General features: G+C 36.4%; 2 protein-coding genes across 2 annotated transcripts; both read right to left on the reverse strand.

Annotated features, from left to right (window-relative positions):
* Positions 1-3,509: 3,509 nt before the first annotated feature.
* LOC138833642 (olfactory receptor 5W2-like) lies at positions 3,510-4,445 on the reverse strand. The gene has a single exon (XM_070031925.1). It carries the CDS (start codon positions 4,440-4,442, stop codon positions 3,510-3,512), a length of 933 nt encoding a protein of 310 aa, XP_069888026.1. The 5' UTR covers positions 4,443-4,445.
* An 18,461-nt stretch (positions 4,446-22,906) lies between these two features.
* LOC138833643 (olfactory receptor-like protein OLF2) lies at positions 22,907-23,845 on the reverse strand. Its single transcript, XM_070031926.1, has one exon. It carries the CDS (start codon positions 23,843-23,845, stop codon positions 22,907-22,909), a length of 939 nt encoding a protein of 312 aa, XP_069888027.1.
* Positions 23,846-25,864: the final 2,019 nt, after the last annotated feature.

Genomic DNA, 25,864 nt, shown 5'->3' on the forward strand with positions numbered 1-25,864 from the left:
ACCCTGTTTTCCATGTTAGACTCAGTAGCTTAGTCCCCGATAATCAAACTTTCTCAGTCTCTTCTATCTCCTAGTCTTCTCCTTCTTTCCTTCTTGGATAATAACTGTAACTGTTTTTTGTGTGTCAGTTGTGGGGCATGAACTCTGGGCCTGGGAGCTGTCATTCAGCTCTTCAGCTCAAAGTGAGTGCTCTACTACTTAAGCCACAGCAACACTTTCCATTTTCTGAGTGTTTTATTGGGGATAAGAGTCTCACAGACTTTCTTGCCTGGGATGGCTTTATACTGTGATCCTTAGATCTTAGTCTCCTGAGTAGCTAGGATTACAGGTGTGAGCCACCAGCGCCCAGCTTTCTTGGATAATAATCTACTCTCTTGGATAGTAATCTACTCTCAACTTTCCTGAGATCATCTTTCATATTAGACTCATCTTACTGAGATCACATGGTGTTTTTCTTTCTATTTTTGGCTTATTTCACTTAACTATCTCCATATCCATCCACTTTAACCTAAAACAGCATTTCATTCTTTTTTTTTTTTTTGTCAGTCGTGGGGCTTGAACTCTGGGCCTGAGTGCTGTCCCTCAGCTCTTCAGCTCAAGGTGAGCACTCTACCACTTGAGCTACAGCACCACTTCCGGTTTTCTGGTGGTTTATTGGAGATAGGAGTCTCACTGTCTCTTCTGCCCGGGCTGGCTTTGAACCGCGATCCTCAGATCTCAGCCTCCTGAGTAGCTAGGATTACAGGCGTGAGCCACCAGCGCCCAGCTTTTCATTCTTTTTTTGATATATATTTTTTATTGTAAAGATACTGTACAGAGGGGTTACAGTTACATAAGCAAGGTAATGAGTCCATTTCCTATCGAGCATTGTTACACCCTCTTTTATACTTCATCTACCATCCCTTTCCTCTCCATCTCCCTCTCCATCTCCTCCCTCCCCTCAACCCTCCCCATGCAAAGTTGTAAAGTTCATTTTCAACATACAATCTTGTACATCTCATTGTTACAATGGGTCATCCTGTATTCTTATTGCAGCATTTTGTTATTTCTTTTCCCCTCCCCAAATTAGAAAAAAATGTATATACAAGATGTAGGTCACTGGAATCAAATACAGTGACAACAGAGATTGTATCATGGGAGAAGAACATACAAATAAACAAAAAATCCATATAGTACATTATAAGTACATTAAGAAGAACAGCAACAAAAATAAAACATCTTGTGTCCTTATGTAGGGGTTCATTTCACTTAGCATCAGGTTATATGGTCGAATGTCCATAGCTTTTGACCTCTTCTGCTTGTCCTAGACATATACTAGTTATTGCAGACAAAGGAAACCATAGGACCTATGTTTCTTTGAGTGTGTCTTACTTAGTACCATTCTTTTTAAAATTATGTTCCTATTTTCTTTAAGTAGTGGCACAAAGTAGTTACCATTCAACAAATCAGTTATCAGTACAGTGCATCTTGATTAATGTCACCCTTTCAATATTCTGCCCAAACCATCCCCTCAACTTTTTTCATTTCAAGGTATCCATTGAACATTATGTCTACATTGCCATCCTTCCACTTCATTTCTCTACTACCCTCCTCTTTTCTCCCCCCCAACACATATCTTTCAAATGCCAATTTCCTGGTACTTAATTTGTTGGACTTTTCTAAGGAATTAAAGTTTAAATTCTCCCGAAAAATACCATAATTTGGTTAACACAATTGTGTGCACTCAGTATTCTATTATTTATGGCTGAATAGTATGCCATTGTATGTATGTGTCATCTTTTTATCTATCCAACATTTGTTTTCCTTTTATGTGCATGTGAATATTGATGAAATGATTAATTGTATGAAAATGTCAATTTGACATAGTAGGTATTTTTCCTTTGAATCTATACCCAGTGGTAACATAGCTAGATCATATTCTAGATCTATTTGATGATAAGTTTTAGGAAACTCAATACTGTTCTACATAGTGACTATATTAATTTACATTCTCATCAACATTACTCGAAGCATCTCTTTTCCCTACATCTTCCCTACATCTTGACACTTTCTCATTGTGAGAATAACCATACTTACTAGAGTGCGGTGATAGGCACTATAGTTTATATCTCTCTTTTATATAGATGAAGTCTTAGATGGTTTTATACATATACAAATACTGTTTCCTTGTCATTTTATTATACAAAAGTTTTACCAGCCAGAACAAAAAAAATTGTTGATATAGACAATATGTAATATTTATTCTCTTTACATAGTCATGGATGATATTTAATTGGGTAATAATATTTGTTGGTGGTAATTGGTTGACCTTAAATTAGGTTGTAATTTGACAGACTATAAGAAAAGGAAATGGTGAAGATTTCATAAATACTCTAAGATCGACCATATCTAGGCATTTTGTCCCATAATTCTGAAGAATCACAAGATAGAAGTGTCACTACCATCTAAGTTAGTTACCATTTGATTCAAGAAATACCAGAACAATCATTCCAGAAAAGGCATTTTCTGCTTTGCAAATTCAAGAAGTTATAATTAGTCAAATGAATTTACTCTGTTTGAGTGCTTAATTAATTTCCATTACTACTAATAAAATACAAGATTTAGTAATAAACTACTGGATATGCCATTAACCATGAAGCATGTAAGTGTATTGAATGGGATTAAAAACCCTCAATACATCTTAGTTCAAGTGAAATAATATTAAATAATAGAAACAATGAAATGTCACAAATAAAAAAAAAGCAGATATGAACCAGGCGCTGATGGTTCACACCTGTAATCCTAGCTACTCAGGAGGCTGAGATCTGAGGATCATGGTTCAAAGCCAGCCCGAGCACAAAAGTCTATGAAAATCTTATCTCCAATAAACCACCAGAAACCTGGAAGTAGTGCTGTGGCTCAAGTGGTAGAGTGCTATCCTTGAGCTGAAGAGCTGAGTGACAGTGGCCAGACCCAGATTTCAAGCCCCACAACTGACAAAAAAAAAGCAGATATGAAAACATACACAGGCTGATATGTACATGCATGCAAACATGTTATCATATGGTGTACACAGGAGAGGATTGTAATGGGGTAGATTTTTCAAACCACTAACCTACAGCTTAACAAAATAAATCCCAGGAAGTTGGAACAGGTGTTGTTGAGAGGGGGAAAAAATGGTGACAAGAAGGAGGGTAGAGGACAAACAAATGGAGAGAGGAAATGTGGACATATATATGCATAATAGCATAATAGTCAATGTACATATGTGAAAACAGACCCAGCAACATTAAGGGACAGGGAGGAATGGGAGAGATGTGGGGTAATGAATGAAAGGGAGGGCATTGTTCGAGTATATAAACTGACACCTCAAATTAAACCCCGACTACTTAAAGGTAATTTTAAAAATTTTCAGAAAAGCCATGGTAACTGAATAATATACATGGATTTCTGTATGTATGCTATAGCAACATAAACACAGTGTGTACTATGATATATTAACTATACTATGATATCTGAAATACAATATCTTAAATACACCTTTTATTTCTCAGCTTTAACACAGCCTCTTTCACATCCTTGTTCCGTAGACTATAAATCAGAGGGTTCAGCATGGGTATCACGAGGGTGTAAAACAAAGAGGTCATTTTGTCTTGATCTAGGGAGTAGGAGGAACTTGGTCGAAAATACATGAAGAGCACAGTTCCCTGGAAAATGGCCACTGCGGTCAAGTGAGAGGTACAAGTGGAGAAAGCTTTGAACCTGCCCTCAGCAGATCTAATTTTTAACACTGATAAAATAATATAACAGTAAGAGATGAGGACTCCTGAGATGGTGCTCACCTCGATGAAGCCAAAAATGATGAATAATACCAACTCATTGACCTCGATGTCAGAACAAGAGAGGAGGTAAAGTGGAGGCAAATCACAGAAGAAATGATTGATCTCATTAGACCCACAGAAACATAAGCGGAATGCCAGTGTGGTGTGGATCAGGGCATCTGCCATCCCCACCAGGTAAACTCCAGCCACGAGCAGAGTGCACACCCTACTGGACATGTTCACCGTGTAGAGCAGAGGGTTGCTGATGGCCTTGTACCGGTCGAAAGCCATCACTGCCAGCAGCATGCACTCAGCATCCGCAAAGATGCAGAAGATCAAGAACTGCAGAGCGCAGCCCAGGAAAGGAATTGATTTGTTCTTGCCAAATATGTCCACCAGCATCTTGGGCCCAATGGCCGTGGAGTAGCAGATATCACAGAAAGAGAGGTGACTGAGGAAGAAGTACATGGGTGTGTGAAGCTGGGAGTCCACTTGGATTAAAGTGATCATTCCAAGATTTGCCAGAATATTAATGAGATAGACAAGTATAAAGGTGACAAACAAAATCACTTTTGTCTCAGGAGTATTGGTAATCCCCAAGAACACGAATTCATTCCACGAGGAGCAATTTCTCCTATCCATTTCTCTTTTCTCTTGCCTGAATATTTGGGAAAAGTAAGAACAAAATTAATTTAGGTGGATGACTATTACAATCTCGTTATATAAAGCTATATTTTAATCTCAGGAAATATCTGTGTTTAAAAACATATTATACCAGGTACAGGTCGCTCATTCTTGTAATCGTAGCTTTTAAGAGGCTGAGATCTGAGGATCATAGTTTTCTCAGGCAAGAAAGATTATGAAATTCTTTTTTTTATTGGTTATGGGGCTTGAACTCTGGGCCTGGGTGCTGTCCCTCATCTCTTCAGCTCAAGGCTAGCACTCTACCACTTAAGCCACAGCACCACTTCAGAAGACTATGAATTTCTTATGTCCAATGAGCCACCAAAATTTTGAAAGTGGAGCAATGGCTCACGTGGTAGAGTGCCTCCATTAAGAATGACTTTACAACTTGGGGAGGGGAAGGGAGGAGTTGGAGAGGTGGGGAGGAAAGGGATGGCAGGGGAAAAACAAAGGAGTAGGTAACACTCAATAGGAAATGTACTCATTAGCTTACTCATGCAACTATAACCTCTCTGAACAGTATCTTTACAATAAAAAATGTAATAAAAATGTTTAGAAAAAAGAAAAAACCTCTATGAGACAGTACCCAGGCTCTGCATTTAAGCCCCAGTACCATCATTTAAAAAAAGAAAAAAAGAATAGATTGCATCTCATATTGATAATGACAAGAAAAAAATTAAAAATCTAAAATGTGTTAGAGAAAATAATGTAAATCTAAATACCACTTCAGTTATGTGACTTTCTACAAATTCTTTAATTTTTCTCTGTCATGACTGTTTCCTGTGTCAGAAATTTTTTAAATTTTACTAGCATTTCAATGTACTTTAAAACTAAAATAAAATAAATATTATATAGAGACTATCCTACAGACAAATTACTGAGGTTTAAAAATATTCATGTGAACATAAATAATTATTGAACTTATGCTACTTCTTGAAAATATGATTGGTTTAAAGGGCTGATATATTAGTTCTAGAGTCACTGAACCTATCAATGCCAAATAATTATAAATATTATACTGTAATTAACCTTTTATTTAGTATTAACCTATCTTTTATTTAGTATTTTATATGATAGGAACAACTTCTTCATTATATTTTGTCCTAGAAATGAATTGTGATTTTACCACCTATTCATTGTGGAAGGCTAGGTCTGAAGTTTGGTTTTCCTGATCAGAGAAAAATCAGCATGAGGGGCTAGGAAGGTGACTCAGTGGTAGAGTGCTTGCCTTGCATGCATGAGGCCCTGGGTTTGATTCCTCAGTACCATGTAAGCAGAAAAAGCCCAAAGTGGCGCTGTGGCTCAAGTGGTAGAGCACAGTCTTGAGCTGAAGAGCTGAGGGACAATGCCCAGGCCGATTTCAGGCCCATGACTGACAAAAGAAAGCAAAACAAAAAAAGAAAAATCATCATGAAAAGTGGTAAAACACCCACATACTGAAAATATAATTTGTAGTATCTCTTTTCAAACATGGAAACAGCATAAAGATAAATGATCCAGACTTGTGTATTTTTTTCTTTGTATGTATGTATTGCTCAGTGTTTTCATGCATCTTCACAGTGTTTGACAATGTAAGGGATCGGTAATAGTGAGCATTTACTCAGCCTAAGTAAAAATAAAGTTATTTGCACATAGTGAAATGTGAACCTAATTGTTACTTTCAATTAGGAAAGAAACAAACATTTAAATCCATGTTTGTGCATGCACAGTCATAAAGAGACAAAAGACTACCTTATAAACCCAGATTCAAATGTCATTTATGGAAATGTCTAGGTCTGCTTAGACTCATCCAATCTCAGGAAGAAACGGGTTTCATTAAGATGATTTCAGAATTTATTCAGCTGTGTCCAACAGTTAACCTAAAGGACTTAGAAATCTTTTTTACTCCTCAAAAGGCATTTTTAAAAAATCTAATATATTTAAGTTTGGAAATTCAACAACTTACCTGAGATTAGCAGCTCCTTGTCAGTTGGACATTAACCAGGAAGCATTCTATTATATCAGTTAGCATTTGGGACTTATAACTGCTTCTGTTTCCCCTGGGGCTTTGGTATGACACAAATGTGATAATTACATTTTAGGTTCTACGTTTTCCACTTTGTACAAAATAAATAGTAAGATTTGACTTTAAAAATTATTAGAAAATATTAATTATGCCAAAGGGCTTTATTGTGATATTTCTATGCATGCATGTAATGAATTTTGAGTCTATTACTTTTTCTTATCCCTCTCTTTTTTCTTTTTCTTTCTTTTTTTTTTTTAAGTCGTGGGGCTTGAACTCTGGGCCTGTGGGCTGTCCTTCAGCTCTTCAGCTCAAGGCAAGCGCTCTAACACTTGAGCCACAGCTCCACTTCCGGTTTTCTGGTGGTTTATTGGAGATAAGAGTCTCACAGACTTCCCTGCCCAGGCTGGCTTTTGAACCATGATTCTCAGATCTCAGTCTCCTGAGTAGCCAAAATTACAGGCGTGAGCCCCTGGAATCCAGCTCTCTCCTTTTTAAATATTTTACTCAGTTTCAGTATTCTCTTTTCTCACAGGCTTGTAAGTACTTCAAGCATATTCAATTTCTTCCTGGAGCTTTACCTTCTCTTTTCATCTTCCCATGTTCCTTCTGGTTCCCAGAAACAGCAAGAGTTCTTGAGTTCAAGTCTGAGTGCCAACACACACACACACACACACACACACACACACACACACACACACACACACACACACACAGAGCCTAGAATATGAACACAAATATTCATTGAGGCACTACAGTCCCCAATTTGCTCATGTTATTTACATTCATTTTTTATAATTATAGGGCTTAATTCTAGACTATTATTCACAAAACAATGTCAAGATGAAAGGGGAAACTAAATTTGCAGTACAAAATGTACAGCTAGCCGAGCATCAATTGCTCATGCCCATAATAGTAATCAGGAAGCTGAGATCTGAGGATCTCAGTCTGAAGCCAGGCCAAGCAAAAAATTCTCCATGAGACTTTTATTTCTGAATAACCATTCAAAAACTAAAAGTGGTGTGGCTCAAGTGGGTAAAGCACTAGCGTTGAGCAAAAAAAAAAAAAGGCTCAGGGAAAGCGCCCAGGCCCTGAGATCAAGCCCACAACTGCAGAAAAATCAATAAACTTATAGATAGCCTACACATAGCATTCTATATGATAGAAACTACATCAACTTTCTTAGCAGAATCTAAGGATATTCAAATCCTTCTCATGTTTAAACACTACATAACTCCTCCTATTTTTATTATTTCTCCAATTTTAAAAGTTCTCTCCTTTAACTGCCTCGTTACTATCTTTGCTAACAATTTGTATTGAGATAAAAGATGCAAGCTGTAAAATTTGCATCCTTAAACACTTCTTTGGATTTTGGTCTATTGATAAGGTGATGCAGTTTTTACCACCACTTACTTCCAGAACATATTTTATTATGTAACCAAAAGCTGTCTCCAAAACTTTTCCCTCCCCCATGCCTAGAAAACTACTTTCTGATTCTCTCTTCCCATATTCTAGACATCATACTTAAAATGTCATACAATAAGTGGTTTTCAGTGTCAGTAGTCTATCTCTTTGTGGACTGTTCTTAAGGTTTTCCATATTGAGCATATTTCACAATTTCTCTCTCCTTAAGGATTCGTTGTTTCATTTTATGTATGAGATTTTTGCTTTTTCATTTATTGGTTTTGGGACACGAGGTTTTCTCTCTTCTTTAGATGTTGTAAGTGTTGAAATGATCGTTCACATCAATAGAGATGTAAAAGGCTAGATTCTTCATCCAGAATTATTTCCTCTCCCTATCTCCTGCCATCATGCCAATATTAACTTGAGGTTTACATCACATTCTACAGATATAATATGCTTTTCACTGTGTGTTATTGGAGATGAGAACTAGGATTTTGGCATTGCAGGCAAACACTCTGACTGAACATTGCTGTAAGTTCAGCTCACTCAATTATAATTATAGTTTATATGGTAATATAATACATTTAAATCACTAAGAATAAAGGTCACCATTGCCCTTTTATATTATCTATAATCATGTTAACCCAATTTAAAAATTGCTTACTGCAATTTTTAAACAAAGGTAGTGATACATTAGAGTTTTCAGCATATTTTCTGTTCACGTAGGCAATATCTGTAAGGTCGAGTCCATTTGAAAGCATGAATCATAAATGTTCGAGCAATTTAAATGTCAAGGTTTATATTTGTAAAAAATACCTTTGTTTGGATGGAGTTTTGTTGCAAAATTGGGACATACTGGAGGGTTTAATTCTTTTTTATACAATAGATATCAAATACCATGAAATTCTCCAGATTCTTTGAATCTTCGTGTACCAGCTTTGTGTCTCCTGTGATTTGACTGCAGTAAATGGATATAGATAATAACTTTTGCACAATATGCTAATAGAAATGCCAGTCTCTCTTCTACATGTGTGTTGAGTACACCTTAAGTCAGCAGCTTTTATAAATTTCAGCACAGGCAAAAACGAAAATACACGACATATATACCCAGCTGTTTAAAGGTTAAAAACTAAGAATGCTAAGGAAAATGCATGCATACAAACATCTATCTGTCTGTCTGTCTGTCTACTTATCTATTATCTATCTAGCTCCATTTTACTGCAGGCATGTGTTGAGTAGTTTTGGTTGACCAGGTTCATCCCGTGTGAGATCTATATTACCACAAACCCAGAAACCACTTGTATATATGACTATGTACTGAAACTGTGGGTAACATCAAACAAGATACACCTTTAGTTCTTTAAGTTGACACCCCCCAAGTCTACTGTCACAGTGATGGAAAGAAGGCTTATATAACAATGGATGAATTCTGTGTTCCACAATTATGTGAGTATTGTGTATACACATTGCAGAAATCAAAATAATTCTGTTAATAACTTGTAGAAAAATATCAGTAGCGACTTATGTTCAATGTTTTTTATTAACTAGAAGAGAAAGTAGGAAACAACCTGCTTAATTTGTTTATTATTTGTTTATTTTATTTTTTATTTTAATATTGTTATTTTATAAAACTGGAGATTGGACTCATAGCCTCACACTACATAGGAAAAATTTCTACCCCATTCCATATCCCTAATCATTTTCGATTTACGTTATTTTCAGATAGGGTCTGGCACTAACTATGCCTACACTAGCCTTGAAAAAATTATTCTACTACCTTAAAATCTTAAGTAACTGGAACCACAATCTTAAGTAACAGGAACCACTATTGTTTACATCCAGGTCCAGCTTTGAGACAGGATTAACTAATGTTGACATGTACTGGTCATGAGCTGATATTACCCAGGCACCATCTCTTGGAGTAGTTAGTACAACAGGCATGTACTATGCCCAAGGATCCGTTTTTTTTTTTTTTGTTTGTTTTGTTTTTTTTGTCAGTCCTGCGCCTGGAGCAGGCACTCTACCACTTGAGCCACAGCGCCACTTAAAGTTTTCTGGTGGTTTACTGGAGATAAGAGTCTCACAGACTTTCCTGCCCAGGCTGGCTTTGAACCTGTATCCTCAGATCTCAGCTTCTTGAGTAACTAGGATTAAAGGCTTTAGCCACCAGTGCCTGGTTCTTGGATCCATAATTGTATGGAGAGTTTTCCTCTTAAGATTTATAAGAGTTTATAGGACACTATTCTATCATCTAAGCACCATCAAAGGTCACATCTTTGTTACCAAAGTAGTATGCATATGTCTACTGAATCAGACAAAAGCTACTCACGCTCAGAATATGAGATACATTAAAGACCAATGGTGAGTTGAGGGTCTAAGAACAGAAATTCTTTACATTAAATATCACATTTCATTCCCATCAGATGTACCTACAAAATGCATGCTGTATCATCTCTAATTATACTGAATATATCTGGAATATGTTCTAAAGAACTTGATTCTGCAAATTTAATTTGCCCAAAGTTAAATATTTTTATATGTGAAAATATGACAATATCTTTCCAAGGATGTCTTTACAAATAAAATCTTAAAGTAATATTCTATTTAATATAAATTTAAATAAAATGATATTTTATTACTCTGAAGAGTATATTTATAATTCTTTTAAAGATTTATACTTTTACATGTGAAAAATAATGGAAAATTCTTTTAAAAAATTATAGTACTCCAGAGGTAGACAGGAAATAATAAAATTATTGTGTACCCAGATTTTGCACAGGGAAAGCTTGGGGAAAATTCTCTGAATTACTCACATTTGCTTGAACTGCAAAATATGTAAATCAGGGTAATGCACTGATCAGCATAGATTGATAAAAATTCACAAACTGTATCCTGTGGATAAATGGTTCTAGATAATATAATAATTATGTATACTAATCATTTATCATGAATCTCATTTAAAGCTCCAAAAATTTATTGTTGTACATTTTCTCATAATATTTACTATGGAAATATTAATGGTGCAAATACTTATTTTGGGTTTTATAGCATTTGAGAGATAACACAACTTTTGATATCTTTTGCAGTTATTTATGACCTATATTACTCAGGTTGTATATATAAATATATATATATATGTTCAATTTATACTTTGAATTTTTTTATTTTTCTTTATTTTTTTATTGTGAAAATAGTGTACAGAGGGGTTAAAATTACATGGGCAAGATAATGAGTACATTTCTTATCAAGCATTGTAGCCTCCTCCTTTGTGTATCCTTCCCATCTCTTCCCAGCCTCCCACCCCCCCCACACAATCTCCCCCCCCACCAAAGTTGTAAAATTCGTTTTCAACATGATAACTTGTATTTCTCATTTTTGCAACGGATCCACCTGTATCCTTATTTAAACGACTTGTTTTTCCCCTTCCCTTCCACAAATTATACTGACATCAAATACAGTGAAAGCAGGGTATGGAGGGACATACAAAGCAACAAAGAAATAATGTTAGAAATGTGTTAGAAACAAATGCATGAAAGAAAAAAAAGCATTTAAATACATATCTTAGGGTTCATTTTGAAACATCACCTTATCTGAACTTTTCTGCTTGACTCAGACATATACTAGATATTGCAAATAAGGGAAACCATGGGACCTATGTTTCTTTGGGCTTGGCTTACTTCACTTAATATAAGTTTTTCCAAGTCTTTCCATTTCTTAACAAATGGGGCAATGTCATTCTTTCTGATGGAGGCATAGAATTCCATTGTATATATATACCATGTTTTCTTGATCCATTCATCTACTGAGGGGCATCTGGGTTGGTTCCATATCTTAGCTATGGTAAATAATGCTGCAATAAACATAGTTGTGCTGGTAGCTTTAATGTGGTCATGTTTATAAACATTTGGGTAAATGCCCAAAAGTGAGATTGCTGGGTCATAGGGGAGGTCTATGTGGAGTGTTTTGAGGAACCTACATACTACTTTCTAAACTGGTTGAACAAGTTTACATTCCCACCAACAATGAAGTAAGGTTCCCTTCTGTCCACATCCTCTCCAGCATCTGTTATTAGAGTTCTTGATTTTTGCCATTCTAACTGGGGTGAGGTGGTTATCTCAATGTTGTTTTGATTTGCATTTCTTTTATGGCTAGGGATGTTGAGCATTTATTCATATGTCTGTTGGCCATCCTTCTTTCTTCTTCAGAAAAGTTTCTCTTCAAGTCTTTAGCCCACTTATTTATTGGGCAGTTGTTTCTGTGAGGATGTGTTGTTGGGGGATTTAATTTTTTGAGTTCCAAGTATATTTTAGATATGAGACCCTTGTCCATTGTATAGCTAGTGAAGATCTTCCCCCAATCCGTGAGTTTTCTATTGATCTTGCTAGCTATGTCCTTTGCCATGCAGAAACTCTGCAACTTCATGCAATCCCATTTGTCCAACCTTTCTTTGATTTGTTGTGTTTCCGGGTCTCTATTCAGAAAATTTCGGCCTGCACCAAGGAGACCTAGGGTTTCTCCTATTCCATCCTGTAATGTTTTCACAGTGTCTGCTTTGACTCCGAGGTCTTTGATCCATTTGGTGTTGATTCTGGTACAGGGTGATATATAAGGATCTAGCTTTAGTTTTCTACAATTAGTTAACCAATTTTGCCAGCAACATTTACTGAAGAGTCTGTCTTTCTTCCATTCTATTTTTTTAGCTCCCTTATCAAAGATTAGGTGGCTATAGGTCTGTAGGTTCATTTCTGGGTTTTCAATTCTATTCCATTGGTCCTGAGGTCTGTTCTTGTACCAGTAACAAGCTGTTTTGATTACTATGGCTTTATAGTGGAGTTTCGAAATTTGGTATTGATATTCCTCCAGCAGTATTCTTCCCGTTGAGGAGTGCTTTTGCTATTCGGGGTCTTTTATTGTTCCATATGCATTTTTGGATTGCCTCTTCTATTTCCTTGAAGAATGAGGTTGGAATTTTGATAGGCATTGTATTGAATTTGTAGATACCCTTGGGAAGTATTGCCATTTTCACGATGTTAATCTTTCCAATCCAGGAGCATGGGAGGTTTTCCCATTTTCTAAGTTCTGTTTTGATTTCCTTTTTCAGGTTTTCATCATAGAGGTCTTTCACTTCTTTGGTTAAGTTAATTCCTAGGTATTTTATTTTTTGTGGGGCTATTACAAATAGAGTTGCTTTCCTAATTTCAGTCACACTTTTCTCATTGATGGCATACAGAAAAGCCATTGATTTTGGGGGGTTAATTTTATACCCTGCTACTTTGCCAAAGTTTTGAATCAGCTTGGGTAATTTGGGAGTGGAGCCTATGGGATTCTTTAAATACAAGATCATGTCATCTGCAAAGAGGGAGAGTATTATTTCTTCTTTCCCTATTTGGATCCCCTTTATTTCTGCATCTTGTCTTATTGCTGTAGCTAGGAATTCTAATACTAGGTTGAAGAGGAGTGGAGAGAGTGGACATCCTTGTCTTATTCCTGAGTTAAGAGGAAATGGCTTTAGTTTTTCTCCATTGAGTATAATGCTGGCTGTAGGTTTGTCATATACAGCCTTTATGGTATTGAAGAATGTTCCGTGGATTCCTAATTTTTCCAAAACCTTCATCATAAAGGGGTGTTGGATCTTGTCAAATGCTTTTTCTGTATCTACTGAGATAACCATGTGGTTCTTATCCTTGCTCCTGTTGATGTGATGAATAATATTAATTGATTTGCGTGTATTGAACCAGCTTTGCATCCCTGAAATGAATCCTGTTTGATCATGGTGTATGATTTTTTTGGGTGAATTGTTGAAGTCGATTGGCCAAAATTTTGTTGAGAAGTTTTGCATCAATGTTTATCAAAGAAATGGGTCTATAGTTCTCTTTCTTTGATGAGTCCCTGCCTGGTTTTGGGATAAGGGTTATGATGGCTTCATAGAATGTGTTCGGTAGTGAACTTTATCTTTCAATTTCATTGAAGAGTTGGAGGAGTATTGGTGTGAGCTCTGCTTTGAAGGCCTTGTAGAATTCTGCAGTAAAACCATCTGGTCCTGGACTTTTCTTAGCTGGGATGTCTCTTATTGCTGTTTCTATTTCAATGCTTGATATGGGCGTGTTAAGATGGTTTAACTCATCTTGGTTTAGTTTTGGCATGTCAATATTTGCTAGGAAAAGGTCCATTTCTGACAAGTTCTTAAACTTATTAGCATAAAGTTTTGAGAAGTATTCCCTTATAATGTTCTGAATCTTGGTTGTTTCTGTGGTGATGTTTCCATTCTCATCTCTGAGTTTATTTATTTGGGTGTGTTCCCTTTTTCTGATAAGTTTTGCTAAGGGTCTGTCAATTTTGTTAATTTTTTCGAAGAACCAACTCTTTGTTTTGTTGATTCTTTCTATAGTTTTTTTGGATTCTAATTCATTTAATTCTGATTTAATTTTAATTATTTCTTTCCATCTACTGGATTGGGGTATATCTTGCTGCTCTTTTTCAAGGAGGTTCAGATGTCTCATTAAATTGTTGGTTTCAGATATCTCCAATTTGTTGATGTAGGAACTCAGAGCTATAAACTTGCCTCTGAGTACTGCCTTTGCTGTTTCTCAGAGGAGCTGGTAATTTGTGTGCTCATTTTTGTTGAATAGCATGAACATTTGAATTTCCTTTCTAATCTCTTCCTTGACCCACTCGTGATTCAGCAGTGTGTTGTTCAGCCTCCATGTGTTACCGGACTTTCTTTGGTGGCTTTTGGAGTTGAGTTCTAATTTTATTCCCTTGTGGTCAGAGAGAATGCAAGGTATAACATCAATGTTTCTGAATTTGGACAAGTTTTCTTTGTGGCCTAAAATGTGGTCTATTTTAGAAAATTTTCCATGTGCTGCTGAGAAAAACGTGTATTTTGATGCTGCTGGGTGAAATATTCGGTAGATGTTTGTTAAATCTAGTTGATCTATGCAGCTGTTTAGATCTGCGGTTTCTCTGTTAAGTTTTTGCCAAGTTGATCTTTGTAGTTGGGAGAGTGGTGTGTTAAAATCCCAACAATTAATGTCTTTGGATGTATGTGGGATTTGAGGGAAAGTTGTGTTTCTTGGATAAATTTGGATGCTCCATTGTCTGGCAAATGGATATTTAGAATTGTAATATCCTCCTGAAGGCGAGATCCTTTAATTAGTATGTAGCGACCTTCTTTATCTCTTCTCACAAATTTTAATTTGAAATCTATTTTATCTGATATTAGGATTGTAACTCCTGCCTGTTTATGGGGGCCATTTGCTTGGTAGATTTTGTTCCAGCCTTTAACATTGAAAATGTGTTTGTTTTTATGGGTAAGATGTGACTCCTGAAGGCAGCAGATAGAAGGATCTTGTTTTTTAATCCAACTAGACAGAATCTAATTGGTTTCCCTTTATAGGTGATTAATTTTTTCTCCTTGAGAGTTTTAAGGATCTTTTCCTTGGTCTGAATTGATCCTGTGTGGATTATAATGTGAAGGTGGTATGTCCTATTCTGGTCTGGTCTATTTGAAGTTCTAAAAGCTTCTTATATTTGAATAGGCCTATCTTTTTGCACGTTTGGGAAGTTCTCTGCTAGGATCCTATTAAACAAATTCCCTAGACCATTAACTTCTGTTTCTAGGTGCTCCTCTACACCCATTATCCTTAGATCAGGCCTTCTGATGGTGTCTTCTAAGTGTTGGATAGATCTATCATATTTCTTGGACTTGTCTTGGATGGTTATATGTTCTTTCTCTATAATATCTAGGCTGTCTTCAATCCCCGAGATTCAATCTTCTGCATGGTCTAACCTGCTGTCAATACTTTCTACTTTGTTTTTTATTTCTTTTCCTTCTAGTTGGTCAGCTTTGATGGCTTCAAATTCTTTGTTGAAGCTTTGTTTTAGATCTTGTATGAACTTCTTTACTTCCTTAATTTGGTGTTCAGTGTTTATTCTCAAATCACTTAGTTGATTGGTTATGGTTTCCTTGGACTCCCATTCCTTCTGTTGGGTTCCATTCAGCATTCCCTTTGTGGGCTCCCTGACTTCCTTCAGCTCTTTGTTAATGGATTCCATGAATGCCTTTAGTGATGTTTGTGTATTCTCATCCTGCTCTCAATTCCTGTATAACTCTTTGCTTAGCTTTGTCATGTTCATGCCATTCCTGTTGTTCTCTTAGAGTTTTCTCAGCCTGCTCACACCATTCCTGCCTTTCTCTTTGAGTATTCTCAAGCTGCTCATGCAAATCCTGTATCAGTTTTTGAGTAGCTTCCTCACGCTCATGATATTCCTGTATAAACCTTTGGATTGCCTCCTCTCTCTTTTCCTATCACACTCACACAGAGTCCTTTGTATGTTTTCAATCTTTTCATTTATCATGTTTGCAAGAAGTGTTTGTAGAGCTGTTTGGGAACTCTCCTCTCTATTATTCATTATCTGTTCTGTCCCCTGATTATCATGAGTGGGAGTTGAGGTACCTGGACTTGCCATTTTTCTTGTGTTTTTCCAGCTTACTTTGCCCATTTGGGATGAAAATAACACCAGTTTTGTGCTAGAACACTTACTTTAGGCAAGCATCAACCAAAGTCTGTATTTGCACAGTCAATAGTCTGCAGATACAAACTAGTTCAACAGATAACATCAAACAATTATATATTAATGGGCTACGAACCACAAAGAAGAATTTGGTAAACCAGAAATTATTAGGGTTAGGAAGAGATGTGGGTAAAATATAGGAATAGAGTGATGTGGGAAGCCACAGGGAGAGTTAACTTACTAATTCCTAATCTCAAAGCAGGAAATACATTGGATAGGATGAAAGGAGAGAGAGAGAGAAAAAGAAGAAAGAGAAAGGGAACAAAAAGAGACCAGAAAAAATAGAAAGGTAAAAATTAAAAATATTATAGAGAATCAAAAACAAACTATTCAGAGAAGAACTTGAATATAATGAGAGAAGGGGAGGGGTATAAAAACTTAAAAATAAAAATACTTAAAATATTATATAGGTATAAAGAGGTAGTACTGATATTAAGGAATTTAAGTCTCAGAGGTTTTGAATTGAGTAATAAATTTGTGGATTAAGTGTGTACACAATGGGGAATAAGGTCTAATAATCGACTATGGGTTTATCTGAGGATGTACAGAACAACAATTAAGTCACATAAAGAAGAATGAAAGAGAAGAAAAGGTGAAAAGAATAAGAAAGAAAGAAAAAAGATCAGAAGTTCAGTAGAGCTAAATAAATAACAAAAAGAATTTTTTTAAAAAAGAAAGAAAAAAGAAAAGAAAAACGCACACACACATGTACCCCTAAAATAAAATTTATATAAGGAAAAAAAAGTTACTAGAAAACAATTTTTTCAAAAAAAAGGTAAAAATTAAAAAAAGTTTTAGAAAAGAAAAAAAATTTTTAATAAAAGGTACAAATAAAAAGAAAAAAAAGTTCTTTGGTTTTTTTGGAAGGGATGGGAAAAATCCTGTATCTCCCTTGTGTCCATAACCAGCCTCTTGTTGGAGTCTCTGGTCTGCTTGTGGTCCTGTGGCTTGGTTGGTTTCTTAAGGCAGTTTGTTTGAACAGGCAGAAAAATGCTCTGTTTTACCCAGGATTTTGCGATCCTCCTCCCAGGTTAGTTCAATGGGAGGGAGATCTGCTTTGAGTATCACAAAAGAGGGAAATGGCTTTTTCGTTAAGTTTGGAGATGCTGTGATGAGGCTATGTTCTGGGTAGAGTTGAGGCCTTTCAGCAAACAGTAGCTTTTCCCAGGGGCTAGTTTGTGAGAAACTCACAGAGCCCAGCCTGGAGCCATTCTCAAGGTTTCTGTTTACTGAATTTCAATTGATTGTCAAGGCTGCTTAAGGGAGGGGCAGCCTCTGGCTCTGATTACCCAGTGAAGAAAGCCACTCCTAGGGCTGGCACCCCAGCTGGGTGACTTTTCCCTGGGTGGAGCTGAGTCTGGCAGGTCAGTTAGGTTCTTGTGACCTGCTAAATGACTCTAGTTTTCTTCCAAGACCTGAGTTGGAGCTAGCAGCTCCTCCGAGCTTTGTCGGTATCCAAGATGGAGATCTCCGGTACTGGGGGGGGGGAGGGAGGGATGGCCTTTCCTTCTCTGCTCCCTGAGAAGGAGTGGGGACATCAGGCTTCTACTCACGCCGAGTCTTGGTTCCTGGGTTGTCTCTGGTCTGCGAACTGTAGGATGAAGATGTCCACTCCTTGTCGGTTCTTGCTGGTGTTGAGTAGAATCTGCTCACCTGCTGTGTCTGGCTCCTTCATCCTGGACTCTCTGTGATTCAGGTATGGTGGGTTTGGCCACCGAGGCCACCGCTGTCGCCGGGGCGGCGGCAGCTGCTGGCAAGAGCTCAGATCTGTCTCCTTGCCTGGATTTTCCCTCTCTGGCCTAACTCTCTGTCCTGTGATGGCACACTTGGTGTGATTCTCTGGCTTAGGACTGTTCACTGGAACTCTAAAACTGCTTTCTATGTGAGACCTTGTTTAGCCTCCAGCTTCTCCTCTGCCATCTTTCCGGAACCCCCTATACTTTGAAAATTTAAACAAATAATCTTGTTTTCAAAATGATTATATGATGCTCCCTAGGAATCTTTGGGTAACTGTTCATTAAATTGCAATTCCAAGTTATTTGGTTTTATATTAGCATAAAAGTGAGCTCTGCATTACATTGCAATGGTTAACAAGATATAGACTATATATACAAACATACTGACTTAGTATGTTATGCTAATAACCTTTAAGGTTATCAAGAAGTTGAAACATGTTTTCAGAAGCTGGGAAGGGTCAAGGGAAGAAGTAGGGTAAAAAATGGAGAGAGAAAGGGTGGGTGAATGCAATCCTTATATTCAATGTGCATATGTAAAAATTGTACCAGGATGCTTGAGAGGATGAGCAGGGATGGGAGAGAGAAGGGAGAATATTGGCAGTGCTAACCTAGTTCAAAATGTGTTGTATTCATAAACTGACCATTTGCATTGAAACCACTGTACAACACCTTTGAAATAAAAACAACATATATAAATAAAAAGGAAAATTTCAGATAACATTTGGAATCTGTAGTTTACTTGAGCAAGCAGTTCTTTGTCAGTGGGAAACTTTTTATTATATCAGGCAGCATTTAAATCTCTGCCTCTACCTCCTTTGGGCTTTGTTGTTATGCAAACATGGTCATTACATTTCTCGTGTGGCATTTTCCCCTACTCAAACAAAAACCTATATAGTAAAGGCTTAACTCTATTTTTTATTAGAAAATATCAATTATGCCAAAGAAATTCATTGTTATATTTCTATTCATGCATGTAATGAATTTTTGGGTGATTTACTTCAAAAAAAAGTTTCTCTCCTTTTTTAAAAAGTATTTTATTGGGTTTCAGTGTTTTACTATTGTGAAGACATACAAATAGTTCATTCAATTTCAAATTCCAGCTTCTTTTCCTCTCCCATTTTGCTGGTTCCTACAAAAAATAATAATTTTTTTTGAGTCCAAGCCTAGAATCAACACACACACACACACACACACACACACACACACACACACACACACACACACACACACACACACAGAGCTAGTCTATAAATACTGCAACATTACATTCCCCCAATTGCTTCTATTAGTCATTCCTTCTCATAATTTTTATTTCTAGAGAGTTTAATTCTTGAATTTTGTTTACAAAGTAATCTTTATTGAGGTGAAACTGGAGACTAAATTCATAAGCATATGGCATATAGATTTTCTGCATATTTTCTATAAAACAGAAACTATGTCAACCATTTTTTTTGTCAGTAATGGGGCCTGAACTCAGGGCCTGGGCACTGTCCATCAGCTCTTCAGATCAAGCTTAGCACTCTACCACTTGAGCCACAGCACCACTTCTAGCGTTTTCAGCTTATGTGGTGCTGAGGAATCAAACCCAGGGCCTCATGCATGCAAGGCAAGCACTCTACCACTAAGACGCCTTCCCAGCCCCTATGTCAACCTTTTAAACCAAAGAAGAACCATGTTTAAATAACAAAGAACAGTTCTGTGTTCATCATTTCTCCAATTTTTGAAGTTCTGTCCTTCAACTGCCTAGTTCCTATTTTATTTATTTATTTATTTATTTTTGTCAGTCATGGTCTTCAGCTCTGGGCCTGGGCACTGTCCCTCAGCTCTTCAGCTCATGGCTGTAATCCTAACTACTCAGGAGGCTGAGATCTGAGGATCATGGTTCAAAGCCAGCCCTAGCAGGAAAGTCTGTGAGACACTTATCTCCAATAAAACACCAGAAAACTGGAAGTGGCACTGTGGCTCAAGTAGTAGAGTTCTAGCATTGAGCTGAAAAGCTGTTAAGTGTGGAGGCACATGTAGAGAAGGTTTTGTGCCTGCCCTGGCTTGATTTCATCTTAATGATGTGTAAGCCTTCTAAAACTCAAAGCTCAGGGAAACACTCCACCAAAATGGCCCATCCTTGCATTTCCACTCTGAAATTATACAATTGGACGTTGGTTGTCTCAAGAAGACATATTTTAAGGTACAACCTAATAACTCCAGTATAAGGTGGTCATTCTTGATTATTGTCTAAACTGTTGTAAGCAATGAAAAATAACTAGATCGTCATGTCTTGCTAACCTCTCATCAAAGTGTTGGAAATGGCTGTTTTTAAGTGTTTTGTCATTCCACAGTTTGATTCCTCTCTTACCTACTTGCAACCAAATTCATAGAAAAGACTCACAAATACAACAGACAATATTTTTAACTCTTTGGTCAAAAAATTACTATGACCAAGATCATTCTTTGTTTAATATTGCTTTGTAGACTGAATTATTTGTTTCTGCTTTATATTTTCTTTTTAAAACTTTGTAATTATTGTCTATGAGAACTCTGAAGATATATAATGTTTAATAAGATGATCTGATCTAGTGGTTGACCCTGGAGTTAAAGTAAGTTGAGTCACAAAGATACTCGAGGCATCCTTGTTGCTCTGATAAGAATGAAAAGTCTCAGATACTGACTCTCAACTTTGGGTCATTTCACTCATCATTGCTCTCCACCAGGGATCAAATAAGACCAGCAATTGGGACAAAGCTATCTCAATGACAGACATCCCCGGTCAAACTGCACAACTGTTGATGAATGGCATTTTCAGGGAAATTCCCTGAGAAAAGTAGGATATCAAATACCATATTTCCAGAAATGGCCCTTTCACTTCCCAAGGCTCTTGCTGAGAAGCCAAAAGAAGGTGACTGAGACAAGAACGGGACAGTAAATGCTCTAAGAAAATGAAGTTTTCTTAAATACACTGGAAGCTAGGCAGATTAGTGTTCTCTGTAAAGCTTTCATCCAGTGCAAATCCAAGGAGCCTGTACTGAACTTTCTGGTTTAGTGCTGTGGATAATTAGTGTGTGCTACTGACAGAAAAACAGAGTGCAGAATGTAAGAATCACTAGTCCATCCATGTAGCTACTGGTAGACCATCAACCAATCTTCTGAGCATTGCTATTTCTCCATTTGCTCTGGTGAACACTATCTGTTATTATTCTATCTCTCATGTTAGTCTCTCTCTTAGTATGATTATCTTTGTTTGTACTCCTGTTAGGTAATGTCAGTACAACTTGCATCTTACACATGGTCTCAGGGTATTGTTTTTAGTCTTGCAGCAACTTAGGCTGCCAATAGGAGAAATGGTTCAATCAAAGTATTATTATAATAATAACAAGAAGTGTATGAACTAATGTGAATATTATAATATACTATCGCATTACGGAATATTTCAGTTACTCAAACATAAGTGATTGCCATTGTGTTTAGTCCTTTTGTTGATGTCAATTTTCCAGGTACACAGAGAACAATATAAATGAAATTCTATTGCAAATATTTTATTCGGTTTTTGCATGGAACATATAAAATTCATATGAAATGTTTTCTTTACCATTGAAACTGTATAGTTTGAGCATTTCAGTTGCTTGTATTTTGACTATCATGCAGCAATAATATAAGAAATACAATGCAATGAACTCATCAAAGATGGTAGGATCTGTTTATTAGTGATCATTTATAAGTGTCCACACCTTCCACCACCAACTTCTATTTGTACAGTTCTTCCTAGATATAGATGGCATCATATCTTCTCTCCATTGTGAAGGAAAGATAAGGAAGGTCTCTGGAATGCTTCTCAGTATCAAGGTTCAATTACATTGAAGCTGGTAAACATCAGATCTGGCTGAACTTACTGATTCTCTTGATCTTCTATTTCAACAGAATGGTGACGTATTGGAGGTCCAAGAAGTTATTAATATCATTTACTACTTGTATCTAATATTTTATTCCATTCTAGGCCAAAGGTAAGAGACAAATTTCATTCAAGATAAACCTATCATTATGAAACTAAGAGAAGAGAGGTATGTTGTTGGTTTTTATTCTGTTAAATTTAAAAATCCTCCCTATAACCTTAGATTGGTAAGGGCTGCTACTTGGTTTACTCAATAACCACTCTGAATGACATGCTGGATTTGAAGATTGTAAGGAACCCAAAAATCATTTCAACAAGGCAAGAAGGACCATTACATTATAGATTGAGAGTACACCTTAAGAGACTCCTTGTTAATTCTTACATATTTGCTGCTTGTTCGTTCTGGACATGCATAAGCTGGTATTATTGTATAAGGAAGGAATCAAGAATTAGCTTTGCTTTTAAAAATTAGCTTCCTCTACAATAAACAGGTTAACTAAATCCATGCTCCCTGAAGAATAAATAAGTGTAAGTTGAGTGCAAAGCACTTGCTATATCTCATTATTTGTCACTGGGATTTATTAATCCATGAAAGAAGGGAAGCAGAGGAGGATACCCTGAAAAAGGGTAAAAAGAAGCTCTTTCTAATGTTGTTGTTTCTTTAGAAAAATATTAAGACCAGTAACTGCTGTTCCATTCACCAAATTTAGGCACACTAAAAATGGATGGGAAACATCTAGAAGGTTGAATAGGTGAGAACCTATTTCAAAATACCGAATTTATTCTCAGATATCTCCCATCCCTATGGGATAGAAAGAAAACTTTACCTGGGACACCATTTACTGCTGATTGCTTTTCTGAGAGCTCCTTTAACATCCTTATTTCGTAAGCTATAGATCAGTGGGTTTAACATAGGGATCATTACAGTATAGAAAACAGATGCCATTTTGTCTGTATCCATTGAGTAACTTGAGCTAGGTCGGAAATACATGAATAGGAGTGTGCCGTGAAATATAGCCACCGCTATTAGGTGTGAGGCACAGGTAGAGAAGGCTTTATGTCTGCCCTGGGGTGACTTCATCTTAAAGATGGTAGCTAGGATATAGATGTAGGAGAAGAGGATAGTGACAATACTGCATCCCACAACACAGCCAATGAATGTGAACATCACTATCTCATTGATGGAGGTATCTGAGCAGGAGAGAGCTAGCAAGGGTGGGATGTCACAGAAGAAATGGTTGATCACATTGGACTTACAGAAGGATAATCGAAATGTGCAGCAAGTGTGGATGGCTGAATCCACCAGGCCTACACCATAAGCAACAGCTACCAGCTGGGTGCAGATCCTTCTGGACATTGTAATTGTATATCGAAGTGGATTGCAAATGGCAGCATATCGATCATAGGCCATGACAGCTAACATGAGACATTCTACATCTGCAAAGGCTCCAAAAAAGTACATCTGAATGGCACATAAATTATATGGTATCCTCTTTTGCTCAGATAAGAAATCAACCATCATCTTGGGAGAAACAGTGGAGGAATAGCACACATCAGAGAAAGACAGGTTGCTCAGGAAATAATACATAGGTGTGTGAAGTCTGGAGTCCCTGTGAATCAGCAGGATCATCCCTAGATTGGCAATCACAGTGATACCATAAACAAGGAGAAAAAACACAAAGAGCCCTTGCTGAACATCCTGTCTCTCAGAAAGCCCTAAGAATACAAAGTCCATAAACAAAGTATAATTCTCAATGATCATGGCTGAGATATGGAATTGCCTGGATGTGAAACAAGAAAAGCGAAATAGAGGGTTACATTTTATTCAATTCATAGTTGAATTCAGGTCTTTTTTTTACCTGTGCTATTTTTAAAATGGAGAATACTGCCATTGTTTAAAGCAAATTATTTCTACTTTAAATATATCACATTTAATATTAATAAATATGATGAAATGGATATTTCTTAGTTTCCTTAGTGCTGGACAGATGTTTTAGCCTACATTAAATCAACATTGTTATTGCTATTCCTATGCAAAATTGGAGCCCTGACGATTTTGCTATTTATTTTGATTTTTGGATGCACTCAGAGGTCAAGGAAATAGCTCTTACAGTTAGTTGTGTCAAATAACTTAGGTCTTCAGACAAGTTCCTTGGTTTTTATTTTCCATTTTGCAGACTTGTTTGTTTACCTAGTAATAGAAATTGGTGGTCTAAAAAAAGTACCAATAATCAATCTCTTGCTAATTCCCTCCCCATCTAAAAATACTGAAGTACACAAGCTTAGCTATACTCTGCTCTCACATTCACATAAAGCATGGTTTGCCCCTGTAAAGCATCCATGAGCTCCGCAAGGCTGGGGAGAGGATCACCTGTGATGCAGAACCCATTGTAATGAAAAAGTTAGTACTGGCTGGAGATGGAGGTAGAAGAGTATGTAGTACTAACAAACGCAGATATACAGACAAGCTTATGCCAGAATTTACCATGTCCATGTGACTGTCTGAAAGACACACACACACACACACACACACACACACACACACACACACACGCGCGCACACACACACACACACACACACACACACACACACACACATGCTCATATATTATACATGTGTCCCTCAGATCTGTGGCTTTATGAAAAATGTAGAGAAGAAAAGAAAGGAAAGAATAAAAATCAGATTAGCAATATAGTAATCAAAGTACAGGTCTTCCAAACTTTGAGTAAATGTATTTAAATAGTTCTCCAACTCTGCAAAAATAACATTTTCTTAAACAATCTAGGATTCTTTTTAAAACTACATAAAATTTCAGGTAAAGTATTATAGATGGTAAATGATCTTTAACCACCTCATGAAGACATATTATCATTTACTATAATCCATTCTATTTTAATTACAATTTCAAAACTAAATGAAGTAATTAAAATAAATGAACATACTATATTTTATAATGTCATGTAACGTTAACTTAACAATTTTGAAAGCCTTTTATTGTAAAGATTATATACAGATGGGTTATGTAAGTCAGATAATGAATACATTTCTAATGAAAGCATACCAGTAAGAAAAATAAAGAAACAGGTATCACCAATCAGAAAAATAGAGTAAATTATCAGTACCTTATCTGGAAGTCAAGATAGTTTTATCTGAAGCAGCTCTCTTTCTATATGAAGGTTCAGCTTTGTTGCCTGAATCACCTGGTTTATATCTATCTGTATGCCTGGTCCCTGGTGGTTGAACAAATAACCTCTCAGGAATAAATAACAGATATAATTACATGGCTTAATGTCTGGTATTTCCTACCAGTATGGGGGTTGAGAGTGAAATAAAGACCTTTTAATTTCATTTTATAAAACTCATGCACAGTCTAATTGCCCCAAACACATCACACTTGCATAATTTAGAAAATGACTCCAGTTTTCTGTATCCATTAATATCATTTTGCAAGTCCCTAAGTAGGCATATGTTTGTTTATGGTTTTAAGGACAGGGTCTCTCAATCTTCTTATCTTAGCCTCTCTCATATTGAGATTAGAGTATTTTATTTTAAAGAAATAAGTATGAAACTTATAGATACATTCCCTAAAATAAAAAAGAACACCAATTTTTGTTACAATAACAAAAATGAACAATTTTTCAATTGCACAGGAAAAACTAGATTTTATTCTCATTGAAAATTTTTTCATTTCATCCATAATTTGCATATAAATAAATACAGTGACTAGAGACAAAAGCAGTAAGGTCCTATTTATTGTATTTATGCATTTACCCTTTAGAA

Source organism: Dipodomys merriami, unplaced genomic scaffold (assembly GCF_024711535.1).
Source record: "Dipodomys merriami isolate MVZ:Mamm:240054 unplaced genomic scaffold, mDipMer1.0.p SCAF_21, whole genome shotgun sequence".
In the NCBI taxonomy this organism is placed as follows: Eukaryota; Metazoa; Chordata; class Mammalia; order Rodentia; family Heteromyidae; genus Dipodomys; species Dipodomys merriami.